Source organism: Babylonia areolata, chromosome 21, assembly GCF_041734735.1.
Source record: "Babylonia areolata isolate BAREFJ2019XMU chromosome 21, ASM4173473v1, whole genome shotgun sequence".
In the NCBI taxonomy this organism is placed as follows: Eukaryota; Metazoa; Mollusca; class Gastropoda; order Neogastropoda; family Buccinidae; genus Babylonia; species Babylonia areolata.
The window spans coordinates 32197088-32210045 of NC_134896.1; the positions used below are offsets into that span (position 1 = coordinate 32197088).

Genomic DNA, 12958 nt, shown 5'->3' on the forward strand with positions numbered 1-12958 from the left:
ATCATTGTCTGCAAAGCACACTAATACGAACAGCCAACTAATCTGTCCCGAATATCACTTGAATTCTCTCTCAAGGAATCCACGTACAGATTTGTTTCATTTGGCAAGGCATGTGTTACCTCTAACTGCCATTTTGTCCCAGTCAGAGAATGCTACAGACTTCTTTTTTTTTTTAAGTATGAAACACAGATTTACATCACACCCACACCTTCACAAAAACAAACTCAATGATCACAAACCACCAACACTACAATCATAAACCATGGTGAAAATAATAACAGCTGTTTTTATTACAGAAATTTACACTACATTTAACAATAATGAGTCACACGGGCAAAAAAGAGGGCCACTTTCATGTAGTTATATCAGCCCACCATATGCTGACCAGAAAGAGCAGATTTGTATAACCCCTTGACTGCTGTTGACGATTATGATCGCCAGCGAAGGGCTGTCACCTCACTGAGTGAGATAAGACAGTGCTTACAGGTCACGTAGTCAGTCAACATTCCTGATTTAGATTTCTTCCTTTTAGGAACTGCATGACTTTGTTCAGCAACATCAAAATCACCACTTGAAGAGTACACGAAAAGCCCTGACTCGTGCCACACTGATCTCGTTTCACCACGGTTCAGCAGTCAAGGGGTTAATCATGCAACATTCTAGTTTTAATTTAATGTACAACAAATCCATTAAAAATGCAAAAACATCAGCTGTCAAAATTTTGAAATCACATAAATGAACATGCATGCAAACATGCACACACACACACACACACACACACACACACACACACACAGAAGAAGGCAGCCAGGCAAGGAATAGACAGGTAAGTTTTTTGTGCATGTGCATGAGAATGTTTGTGTATGACTACATTTGTCCTTAAAAGCTTTTGCAGCTGCAACTTTTCCCAAACGTATTTTAAAATCTACAAACAAAATAACAAAACAATGAACTCAAATTAAATTCTACTTAGAATGTCACTTTATAAATAGACTGATGTTCTAGCATGTAATTTGGAGGAAGAAAATTTCACAATTAAAATTCATTATAAAAAAAAAAAAGGAAAAATCTTTTCAACAGAAAATTACATTATCAACAAAATAATAGTAACAAAGTTTTAAATAATGAACAAAATGATTCTCATAAATAATGTAAAGCACCTCAGCAAAAGATTCTTGATAAGAAAAAGTTCCAACTTAAGGTTTGACATGACTGTAAATAATATTCCAATAAATTGTTGGTTTCAACACAAACAAGAAACCTTTTAACAACATAAGAGCTGTATAATCTCAGCAAATTTAATGAAGCAAGCTGACAGTCAGATAATGCATCCATAAATTCATGCAATAATCAGAGAAACAACATAAGGCACATGTGTCCTCCCTCTCTCTCCCTCTCACACATACTAATTCTTTTCTCATTCTTGTCATCCCAAACACACACATTCACAGTTACACATACATGTTGGAATCTTTCATAAGCAAAATACCAAAAACATAAGTAATAAAGAAAAAAAAGGTATAACATTGCAATTACACGGAAATGCTGCATGATACAAAATCATTATATTTTTCAACTGTGGTGATGTTTGACCAGAATGAATCATACGTTGAAGTATGATTTGTTCGACAATGTCACTCCTGGTGGTTCTGAGGCTTGACCTGAATATGTCAGTCATCCTGTAAAAGGGAAAATGGACACAGATGTGAAATCTCATGTGAAAACAGACATGCAGATGTAACAGAATGATAAGCATATTCATTCACACACATACAAGGATATGCACTGGCATACACAACACACAAAATCACTCACATGCCTTAAGAACACATTCCTTTAGCCTTCTTCTGCCAAACATTTTAACACTGTTCTGACAAACAAAACAGCACCAAAAAAAAAAAAAGAAGGAAAAAAATAGGGAGGAAAGGTGTAAATAAGACTGACTTATGACTAAGTGTCATTCTTTTTAAAGAGGTATACTTGTTCTTCAATGCTCATCTTCTCATAGTCATATGCAAGTTTTAACTCACTCCGGACGATGGAAGGCTCTAGCATTCCTGACGTAAGGTAGCCTTCCGGACGATGGAACGTAATAGCAGTTTCGACAATTAAATTTTTTTTCCACGTTTTCCTCATGGGGTAGCATAACAGTCGCAGCTACACCAGGCATTGTAACTGTGTCAAGGGTCAAATGGAAAGTTTCTTCATGAGAGTCCGTAACAATACACTCCACAGTGAGCCAGCGAGTTCAGGACCCCACACGACAAACTAATCTGCATACGTATCGAAATTGGTCATTTGTATCAAGTGGAAATTTTTTGAGCAAACTAGATCATGACAGCAGCTTTTGCTGTTGCTGAAGTGATTGAAATGCTTCAAACTGAAGGTTTCGACATCAACGAGGATGATGAAGACGTCGAATAAAGTATCTGCAGTGAAGAAACCTACCAGCAAGTAGGTATTGATAGTAATTCAACTTCTGAGAGCTGTGAAGAGGGAGGGGGGTGGGCGTTCACATGATGTGAGGAGATGGGTCAGTGGGTCAAGTACAGTGAGTTTAATTCAGTTACTTTATGTTTTGTATTTTTTGTGATTTTTTTCCTAACCCTGACAAATGGGTCATCTGTAGGGAAAAGCAAGGGAGAGAACCATTTGTCCGGAGTGAGTTAAGGAAATATTTCTATGCACACCTGGATTCCATGGAGGTCTGAGAGAGAGAGGTGGGGGTGGGGGGGAGAAAGAGAAGGATAAGTTATGAGTGGTTCTTTCATGCAAAGTGCCCTGAGCTCTTAGGGAGAAAAGGTGCTATATACATATGTACATCATTTCTATTATCATCATCATTATTATTATTATCATTGTTATCAACATTATTATTATCATCATCATTATTATTATCATTTACAGCAGCAGCAGCATTAAAAGTCATATCATTATCATTTTTATCATCATCACAATCAATAGTATTCATTAGTAGTGGTAGTAGCAGTCATATCATTATTATCATCATCATCATCATCATTATCATGATTACAATAATCCTTACCCATTCGTCGTCCTCGATAATGTCGTCGCCAGTGCTTGGGGCGGGTGGAGCGGAGGAGGAGGAGGCTTTGACGGCCATGATCTTGTCGGTCCAGGACGCCCCGACCTGCTCCCCCCCAGCATAGTTGGCCGTCGCAGTCCACTGCCCTTCCTGCCTGGTCATGCTGCCTGCACACAGAAGGGAGAGAAGTCATGCGGCAAGTTGCTTTGGAGTGATAGTGCATGTTCCTGTCCTTGTGCATTAGATTATATTGAACGATATTTCATTTTCTATGTTAGGTTTTATTTGTGTATCTTATAATCTTGTTTGTGCTGCAAGTTGCTCTGGAGTGACATGCATATGCCTGCCCTTGTGCTTTAGATATATTGAGCAATGTTTTGTTTCTATGTCAGTTTTTATTTCTGTATTATTTAATCTTGTTTGTGTCCTTGTTAAAGCGCTTAGTGCTCTGTAGTTACTTGCTATAGAAATACCTTTAATACTAATAACCTAATGTTAGTAACAGATATAATGATGATGATGATGATGATGATGATAATGATAATAATAACAAAAAATGTATATATGAAATAGTGATAACAACAATAAGAAGAAGAAGAAGAAAAGCACAAGCAAGACACATCACGCTGATTCACCACGACTCACAAATGAAAGGGCTGTTGCCCTGTGTCTTGAATCGGAAAGCCGTTCCCAGCTCTATCTCCATATTCTCCGCCGACGCTTCAGGTAACCACAGGGTCAGCAGGTCCCCTGACACCAGGTCCTTGGTCAGCGAGGCCAGTTCAGGGACGGCGACGAGGGAGGACAGAGCAGCCTCTGACAGCACGTCGGATTTGCCTTTGGCCTCCACCTCTGTGACAATATGAAGAAAGGGTTGGGTTGGGTTGGGTTGGGTTGGGTTGTTTTGCATTGTGCTGTGCTGTGCTTAATTGTACTGTACCGCACTGTACCGTACCATACCATATTGTACCCCACCATACCATATCATACCATACCACACAATACCATACTGCACTGTACTGTACTGTACTGTGCTCTACTGTGCTCTACTGTATTGTATTGTAGTGTAGTGTAGTGTATTGTGTTGCATTGCATTGTACAGTACATGTACTGTACTATATTGTAGTGTAGTGTAGTGTAGTGTTTACTGCATTGTATTGTATTGTATTGTATTGCAGTTTAGTGTAGTGTAGTGTAGTGTATTGTGTTGCATTGTATTGTATTGTATTGTATTGCAGTTTAGTGTAGTGTAGTGTAGTTTGTTGCATTGTATTGTATTGTATTGTAGTGTAGTGCAGTGCAGTGCAGTGTAGTGTAGTGTAGTGTAGTGTAGTGTAGTGTAGTGTAGTGTAGTGTAGTGTAGTGTAGTGTAGTGTAGTGTATTAAACATTCTCACAACAGATTTCCCTGTATGAAATTCAGGTTGCTCTCCCAAGAGAGAGCACAACGCTACAGTGCACTGCCACCCACATCTTTTTCTCTTTCTTTTTCTGCCTGCAAGTGTATCCGTTTTCCTATCAAAGTGGATTTTTCTACAGAATTTTGCCAGGGACAACCCTTTTTTCTATTATGATCATCACTATTTTTGCTGTTATCATAATGAGCAGACTTGTTTCCCCATCATTTTTTTTAGAAGGATAAAACTATCACTGATGTACCAGTCAACAGCAAAGTATTCAAACATCTTTAAAAAGAATCTGCACACACTATGTGTTATACTATGCTTTGACAGTTTCTTTTCCTTGAGTACAACTTCCTTTTTTTTTTCCTTTTGTTTTTTTAAGTGAATAAAGATGAAATTTTTGTGTTTCATAATATGTATGCATTTGAAAAAACAACCAGGATGTTTTTTTGTTGTTTCGTTTAAGGACATGAGAGTGTGTGTGTGTGTGTGTGTGTGTGTGTGTGTGTGTGTGTGTGTGTGTGTGTGTGCGCACGCACTCATGTATGCACTCAAATATATATATGGAAGTATGAATGTCTGTGCACTTGTGTGTCTGCTTGCTCAAGAGACATTTGCATATGTGAGATACCTCATTCGAATAATAATTTCTTGAAAGCTAAATCAACTCCCCAAAGTACATCAGAGATAGACAGACACAGAGAGAAAATACACAGACCACAGAGAGAGAGAAAGCAAGAGAGAGAGTGTGTGAGAGTGAGAGACAGACAGACAGACAGACACAGAAAGAGATTTGGATGATTTTCCATGAAGCTGACTGCTCCATATGAAGGGTTGCAGTGTACATTTTTAAACATTCAAGTGCACACGGTGAAACATTCAGCAAATGAATTATGACATCTTGACTGATTGCAATTTAAATGCTTTGTTTAAGAGCGAGTGAATAAGAAAAAGACAGAAGAGAGACAGACAGACAGAGAAAAGAGAGAAAGGAGATACAGAGAGAGACAGAGAGAGAGAAAAGAGGGTGAGAGAAGAGAGAGAGACAGACAGAGAAAAGAGAGAAAGGAGATACAGAGAGAGACAGAGAGAGAGAGAAAAGAGGGTGAGAGAAGAGAGACAGACAGACAGAGAAAAGAGAGAAAGGAGATACAGAGAGAGACACACAGAGAGAGAAAAGAGGGTGAGAGAAGAGAGACAGACAGACAGAGAAAAGAGAGAAAGAAGATACAGAGAGAGACACACAGAGAGAGAAAAGAGGGTGAGAGAAGAGAGACAGACAGACAGACAGAGAAAAGAGAGAAAGGAGATACAGAGAGAGACAGAGAGAGAGAGAAAAGAGGGTGAGAGAAGAGAGACAGAGACAGACAGAGAAAAGAGAGAAAGGAGATACAGAGAGAGACAGAGAGAGAGAGAAAAGAGGGTGAGACAAGAGAGACAGACAGAGAAAAGAGAGAAAGGAGATACAGAGAGAGACAGAGAGAGAGAGAGAGAAAAGAGGGTGAGAGAAGAGAGACAGACAGACAGAGAAAAGAGAGAAAGGAGATACAGAGAGAGACAAAGAGAGAGAGAGAAAAGAGGGTGAGAGAAGAGAGACAGAGCAAGTTCTCACTGTAAGATGAATTCAGGAATCCAGTGGAGACTTTGGTGGTTTGGCTGAAGTTGGGTTCCATCTCTTGCCCACTGCTGTCAAACTGCCGCTTGTGAGCGCGGCTGACCTTGATCAGAAGAATATAGTAGCGATTCTGAAAAAAAACAACACTACAGAGTTTTAGAATTAGAAATATGTTATGACAGCCCGAGTCGCTTCATTAAGTACAATTATTATTTCTATTTTGATCTGTCACCATGACATATATATGTGTGTGTGTGTGTGTGTGTGTGTGTGTGTGTGTGTGTGTGTGTGTGTGTGTGTGTGTCTTTGTGAACGTGTGTACAGTATGTAGTCTGTGTTATTAATACTTTTCACATGAAGTCATTTGAATTTTATGCATTGATGTTTGTTTTTTTCCTCTTTATTTACATGATTTGTCTTCGTGATATTATATCTGTAATTGTTCTCTGATCTTTTTCTTTAGTTACTGAAACAATTACTTTTAATACTCATGTACAATGTATAACCAATCTTAAACACTACCTTGAAAACAAAACTCAAATCAATAATTTTCACACACACACACACACACACACACACTCTTTCACTTACTTGTACACGTACACAGTAATCCCCCCCCCCCTCCCCCTCCTCCCACTCGATTTTTTTCCTTCCCTTGTCTAATATCACTTACAGTGAAAAGACGTTAAACTAAAGAACAAACGAACCTTGAAAAACAGGGGAAAATGATCAATGAAATCCAGTCTCACCTTGGTTCCAGCACTGTCAGTGATGCACACTTTGTGTCTGTTTTGCACAGTCCCCTCCACCAACACCCCGTCCCCCTTTCTGTACAATTCATCACAGTAAAACTAAATACAATCATATAATTATGATAAATACAGTAAGCTCAATAATTCAAAATTAGTTTCAGTTTGAAGGGTGTCAAACTCAAAGCATGAAGAGTGATCCATAGTAAGCATATATATATATATATATATATATATATATATATATATAAATCAAGAGAGAGAGAGTTAAAAGAAAAAAAACATTCCACATATAAATAAAATAAATGTAACACTCTGTCTCAAAATGAAGCTTCACTGCCTGTAAACTGTGGAGCAGTGGGCGCAACAGCCAAGTGGCCAAAGCATTGGACTTTCAATCTGAGGGTCCCAGGTTCGCATCCCAATCATCAGGGCACCTGGTGGGTAAAGGGTGGAGGTTTTTCTGATCTCCCAGGTCAACAGATCTGCAGACCTGCAAGTGCCTGAACCCCCTTCATGTGTACACACATGCAGAAGATCAAATACACACATTAAAGATTCCCAAATCCATGTCAGCGTTCAGTGTGCTATGGAAAAAAAACATACCTGGCATGCACCCCCCCCCCCCCCTCCTGAAAATGGAGTATAACTACCTACTTGGTGGGGGTAGAATGGTGATGCACATGAAAGCCCACTTAATTGTGTACATAAGTGAATGTGGGAGTCACTGCCCATGAATGAACATGAACTGTGAAATAAGCATTATCATACTGTATGTGTACATATCATGGAAGAATCCACTTGAAACTTAATATAAGTGAGGAGGATACACATTCCAGTAATAATAACTCCATGAATAAGACAAAACAAAGAGACAAAACCTGTTCTGCAAATCCTTGATGGATTATTACCATCACTTTACTTTTCATCAACAATGGCAAATGTTTACTTTAAGACATGAAAAACAGTATCATGGTGGATTGATATATTCATGCATTAATTGTGCGCACATATGTGCATGTATATGTATGTGTGTATGCATGTGTGTTTCTCTGTGTGTGTGTGTGTGTGTGTGTGTGTGTGTGTGTGTGTGTGTGTGTGTGTGTGTGATACCTGTGATTGTACTCACTTTCGCTTAAACTGTTGAAATCATGATCATCTTTCATATTCATACTCGTGTACAATGTATTCAAAATCTACATCATGAACCGTTCCCTATAAAAAAAATAAAAAAAAAATGTAAGTAAAAACAGAACATCAAGTCGTACAATGCCATTATGTCTGCAAACAAAACACCATATTACACAATGATATAATGTCAGCACAAGTTTTGGACTGATGTACCACAGGAGTGCACTACGTAACTGCTTAATTCACTGCACAGTGCATGCATTCGTATTCCACACAGCGACATACTCTGTCCATGTCTTGGTGTTCCAAGATGAAGACCACGACCTGTTGATGAGAGGCAGATTCTGTAGTTTTTGATCATCGTAGATACGACTCATTTCTAAATTTTTGTGACGATATCAAAGCCGAAAGGGTCGTGTTTATAACAGACTCTCGACAATCATGAATTTCCTTCAAAATCACAGATCTACTTTTGCTTTGACAACACCTATCGTAAATCTTTCGAACGTTCTTTGCCTTGACGAATATCGTATGCTTCCAACAGCCGTGCGATTGTCCACTGTATGTCTCTCAGAAAAGAAAGAGATGCTTTCATGTATAATAACTATTTGTTTGAAAAACACCAACTCAAGAAGTCATCGAGGAAAAAAACAGGAAATAGGTCGTATTTCCCTTCCGCCACCTTATGCTGTCTGCTATTCTCTGTATTTTGGAGTCACGTCCCTTGCAGTGTGCCCTGTTGCTTTTCCCAGTTTGTTTATTACGTTTCTTTAAAGAAAACGGTATTCTAATTTTGTTATTTCAGTTTCTGATTTTTTTACAGGTTCCACAAACCTCTGGTGGTTGTCTTCCTCAGATACTGTCTATTGACTGTTCTTTACTCACACAAACTGGACACACGCAAACATCCACGCAATTTGTTCAAACACACACACACACACACACACACACCATGGATGGCTTCCCCTGAATCATCACCCGTTTTCTGACTTACTGGACTGATGAACACAAATTTTCGCTTGTCCATATTATTTTACACCGAGTGTTGGAGTGGCATAGGATGCACACATGTCTGTAGTCGATAAGACAAATGAAACTGATAAATTGAGACTTTATCTTTTTTTCTTTCTTTTTTTTCTTTTTTTTTTTTCGCTACAAAATCGGAAATTCTTAATTTTAGTGCATCTCCACTGCATAAATTTCACGAATTTCATGCAATTGAAATTGAAGTTGTGGAATGTGTGTGTTTTGTCCTGACAGAGAAAGAAATACCTACCGACACACACGCAGCAAACAGCAGGCCACAAGCCACGGGAAAGGAGGGATCGCGGAGAGGACAGAGATTTGCTTGGACATTAGTCAACACCAAGAAACTGCGGTCAGATGAATGATTTTAGTGGCAATCGCGTGACATCAAAGATAATAATGATTCGGTTTCAGTTTCAAATAGACATCTGAGCGTGCGGACAGATTTGAACAGCACAAAAAAGAAAACAACAAAAAAAATTCGCCCAATGTGGGGCTCGAACCCACGACCCTGGGATTAAGAGTCCCATGCTCTACCGACTGAGCTAACCGGGCACCTGCTCTTACGATGACACATAACATTCATATGCAGCTCCACTGAGCGCGTTTTACTACATGTGTTGTCAATGTAGTACGTAAATTTTATGTCTAAAAGGAAAAGAAAGAATCGTTAACCTCTCCCACCATACACTGAGCTACTCTATAAAAAAAATTTTTTTTAAATAAAAAAAAAAAATCAGTGGGCCTCACCCAACTCGCACCCTCAACCCATCGATGGACGCACACACGCGCAAAGACGGCCAGGAGAGGGAAAAAGATGAAGAATTTGAAATATTGATTTATTACATATGTTTTAAGATTGTAATACATAGAGTCCTTGAGGGTGTGGGTTCGAATCCCGCTCTCGCCCTTTCTCCCATAATGTTTGACTGGAAAATCAAACTGAGCGTCTAGTCATAGACACTAATATCTCAGGGAATTCTAGTGTCTATGAGACGATAAACCGATCGAGGTCCCGTGTGCAGCACGCACTTGGCGCACTGAAAAAGAACTAATGCGGGCAACGAGAGTGTTGTCTTCTGGTATAATCATATAAAAAGAAATCCACTCTGATGGGAACACGTTTTGACCTTAAGGGTGTAGATGCCAATAGGTCGTTAAACTCCAACAACACATGGGCACACAAATATCATAAGAATGCACTCAAGGCCGCCTCACAAGCACGTTATTGGGTTATGCTGCTGTCATGCTTCTGCCTATCAGGTGTGGTGTCGCGTATATGGATTTGTCCTAACGCAGTGACGACCTGAGAAACTGAAACTGGAACTGAAACTAAAACTTAGATTGCATTTGAAAGGCCGTTTTATGCCGGCCGGGGAACGCACGTGCTAAAATTTTTTTAATGAGAAGTAATTAATTTTGGCGACACTGACTAAACTCGCACTCACTTCGCACACACACACACACACACACACACACACACACACGCTTCAATTCCCTTATGTATGAGTCACCTGCATAGGTAGAGGAAACAGACTGAGGGGAAAATGGAGAGGGCCGGGGAGGATGCAGAAGCCGCGAATTATATAGATCGACGGCCGCGACGGAACCACTGGCCGGGGTTGCACTTTGTGTGTGTGTGTGTGTGTCACGGTGTGTGTGTGTGTGTGTGTGTGTGTCTGTGTCTGTGTGTCTGTGTCTGTGTGTGTCTCTGTGTGTGCCAGTGTGTGTGTGTGTGTGTGTGTGTGTGTGTGTGTGTGTGTGTGTGTGTGTGTGTGTGTGTCAGTGTGTCGACGGTCGCGACGGAACTCGGAACCACTGGCCGGAGTTGCACTTTGTGTGTGTGTGTGTGTGTGTGTCTGTGTGTGTGCGGCGTGTGTGTGTGTGTGTGTGTGTGTGTGTGTGTGTGTGCCAGTGTGTGCAGTGCGTGTATGTGTGTCAGTAACTCTGTGTGTGTGTGTGTGTGTGTGTGTGTGTGTGTGTGTGTGTGTGTGTGTGTGCACGGCAGTGCCGTGTGTGTGTCAAGTACATGACATGACTCGGATGTGTGTGTGTGTGTGTGTGTGTGTGTGTGTGTGTGTGCCGGTGTGTGTGTGTGTGTGTATGTGTGTGTGTGTGTGATTGACTGTGCGCATAAATGTGTGTGGATACTGATGTGTGTGCACATGTGTGTCATGCCGTACAGTACGTCAGTGTGTGTGTCAGTGCGGCATATATGTGTATGTATGTGTGTGTGCGCGCTCGCACGCGCGGCGCGGCGTGTGTGTATCAGTGTGCGCGCAGGCGTGTGTGTGTATGTGTGATAGTACCTGACTGCCGGTACACGGCATGCACTGATGCCGTGTGCGTTTAGCATGTTAATTCTCAGTGCGCCGTGCGCTTCGTCGCAGACTGATCAGTTTTCGACGGTACGCGACAGGTACTTCAGCACCGACGCCAAGAGCATAACACTTCGCAAGGCGGCATTAAAGGGGATCACACACACAGTGGACCGGCCCACCTGGACCAGTCAGATGTAAAGCACAAAGAGAATGCACCGCATGTATACCGTGGCTGAGTATCATTGCGGTGGCATCGACATGGATCATGACTACACACTTCACAAAAAGTTACGGTCAGCTTCATAAAAGCAAGTCAGTGGCCTATACTGATACATACATAGGTCTACAATCCTCCCTAAATACTTCCCTACATACCTCTCCATCTACATACATATATACATACATATATATTTTTCTCTCTTTTTTTCTCTTCTTTTTTTATCGATCTGTTCCCCTCCAGTCCTGTGGTAACCATGAGTGGAGTGAACGCCCACGCTTTGATGTGAACACTGGCACTACTCATCCCGTGTTGAAGCCGGGGTGAAAAATGATTTACTGAAGTGAATTGCGCGGCAGGCTGCAAAAAGTCTAACTCTCCGAAGCACCGAAAACCGCACTATTGGCTGTACAGCAACTGATTTTTCAAACGTATTTTTCAGCCGAAAATTCACCAGTTATTGGCCGGCAGTGGTTTATAAACGATATAGCTTTTTTATTTTATTTTATTTTATTTATTTATTTATTTATTTTTTTTAGTCTTCTTTTTTTGAAGAAAGGAAGAAGTAAATCTATGCAGGTACTGTACTAGAAAGCAACCTCTGGTCTTGAGTGGCTGCATATTCCGTTGTCTGGCCGCGCGGAATTTTCAGCACCACATTTCATCATGGCCCCAAGACTGAAGACATGAAAACTGTGCTCTAAGTTCCCACGTGGTCCTACACTGTTACAGTGTGAATGTTGTAGTATTTTACTGATTATTGAATGTATCAAGACCACTGAGGCTGCGTCGCAGTATATATGTCTATATGTCCGGTTTGCGGCGTAGTGTCCGAGGAGGAGAACGTTTTTTTGTTGTTTTTTTTATGGTGGTCCTGAAGGATTTAATCTTTTGAATAAAAACAATAAAATGAAAATGAGTGCTTTTAACTTTTTCAACATGTCTTCAGTTTTAAAAAATGAAGCAAGTTGGCACTGAGGAAAAACTATCTTCAAGTTTAACCTTTCTTGAAAACCCCTCTTTTAACTTATCATTTAACTCTCTCCATACGAACGGCGAAAGAGACGACGTTAACAGCGTTTCACCCCAATTACCATCATCAAAATATTGCAAGCGGAAGGCTCTTATACTGAAGAGGTGAATGTTGACAAAGAATACCACAATTCTGACGACGGAAGCTAAAGGTTGGGTCATTCAGACACCCACAGGACATCCGAGGGGTATTTATAGAGGAGAAGAGAGGACTGGCCGTACTGAGTGAGTTAACCCTGGAGATCTTAACTCTACCGTTTTTACCGCTAGTCCTCATATATACATGTGTAATACGCTGTGCGTGGTAGGTTTATAAGCCCCAAAGAAGAAGAGAAGAAGAACGCGTTGCTCAGCTGTCTCAGTGTCACTAGTGGCCATGATGAAGTCCTTGTCAGTTTGCCCATTGTAAAGCATCCACC

The 12958-nt window shown here is 40.5% G+C and overlaps 1 protein-coding gene and 1 non-coding gene across 2 annotated transcripts; both read right to left on the bottom strand.

Annotated features, from left to right (window-relative positions):
* Positions 1-266: 266 nt before the first annotated feature.
* On the bottom strand, positions 267-8658 carry LOC143295753 (arpin-like). The gene is made up of 6 exons (XM_076607375.1): positions 8229-8658; positions 6813-6891; positions 6061-6193; positions 3692-3898; positions 3047-3213; positions 267-1679 (listed from the first exon to the last, which is right to left on the bottom strand). Exons 1-6 carry the CDS (start codon positions 8318-8320, stop codon positions 1671-1673), a joined length of 687 nt encoding a protein of 228 aa, XP_076463490.1. The 5' UTR covers positions 8321-8658; the 3' UTR covers positions 267-1670.
* Positions 8659-9451: 793 nt separating this feature from the next.
* Trnak-cuu (transfer RNA lysine (anticodon CUU)) lies at positions 9452-9524 on the bottom strand. The gene has a single exon. It is a non-coding gene; the product is annotated as a tRNA-Lys (tRNA).
* Between the last annotated feature and the right edge of the window lie 3434 nt (positions 9525-12958).

What these genes read in the sequence shown, in the direction of transcription:
- LOC143295753 (XM_076607375.1), bottom strand. Translation starts at nt 8,320, where the DNA reads ATGAGTCGTATCTACGATGATCAAAAACTACAGAATCTGCCTCTCATC. An exon ending in AACACCAAGACATGGACAGA is followed by an intron (nt 6,892 to 8,228) that starts GTATGTCGCTGT and finishes TGAATTGTACAG; the next exon opens with AAAGGGGGACGGGGTGTTGG. An exon ending in GGGCAACAGCCCTTTCATTT is followed by an intron (nt 3,214 to 3,691) that starts GTGAGTCGTGGT and finishes TTCTGTGTGCAG; the next exon opens with GCAGCATGACCAGGCAGGAA.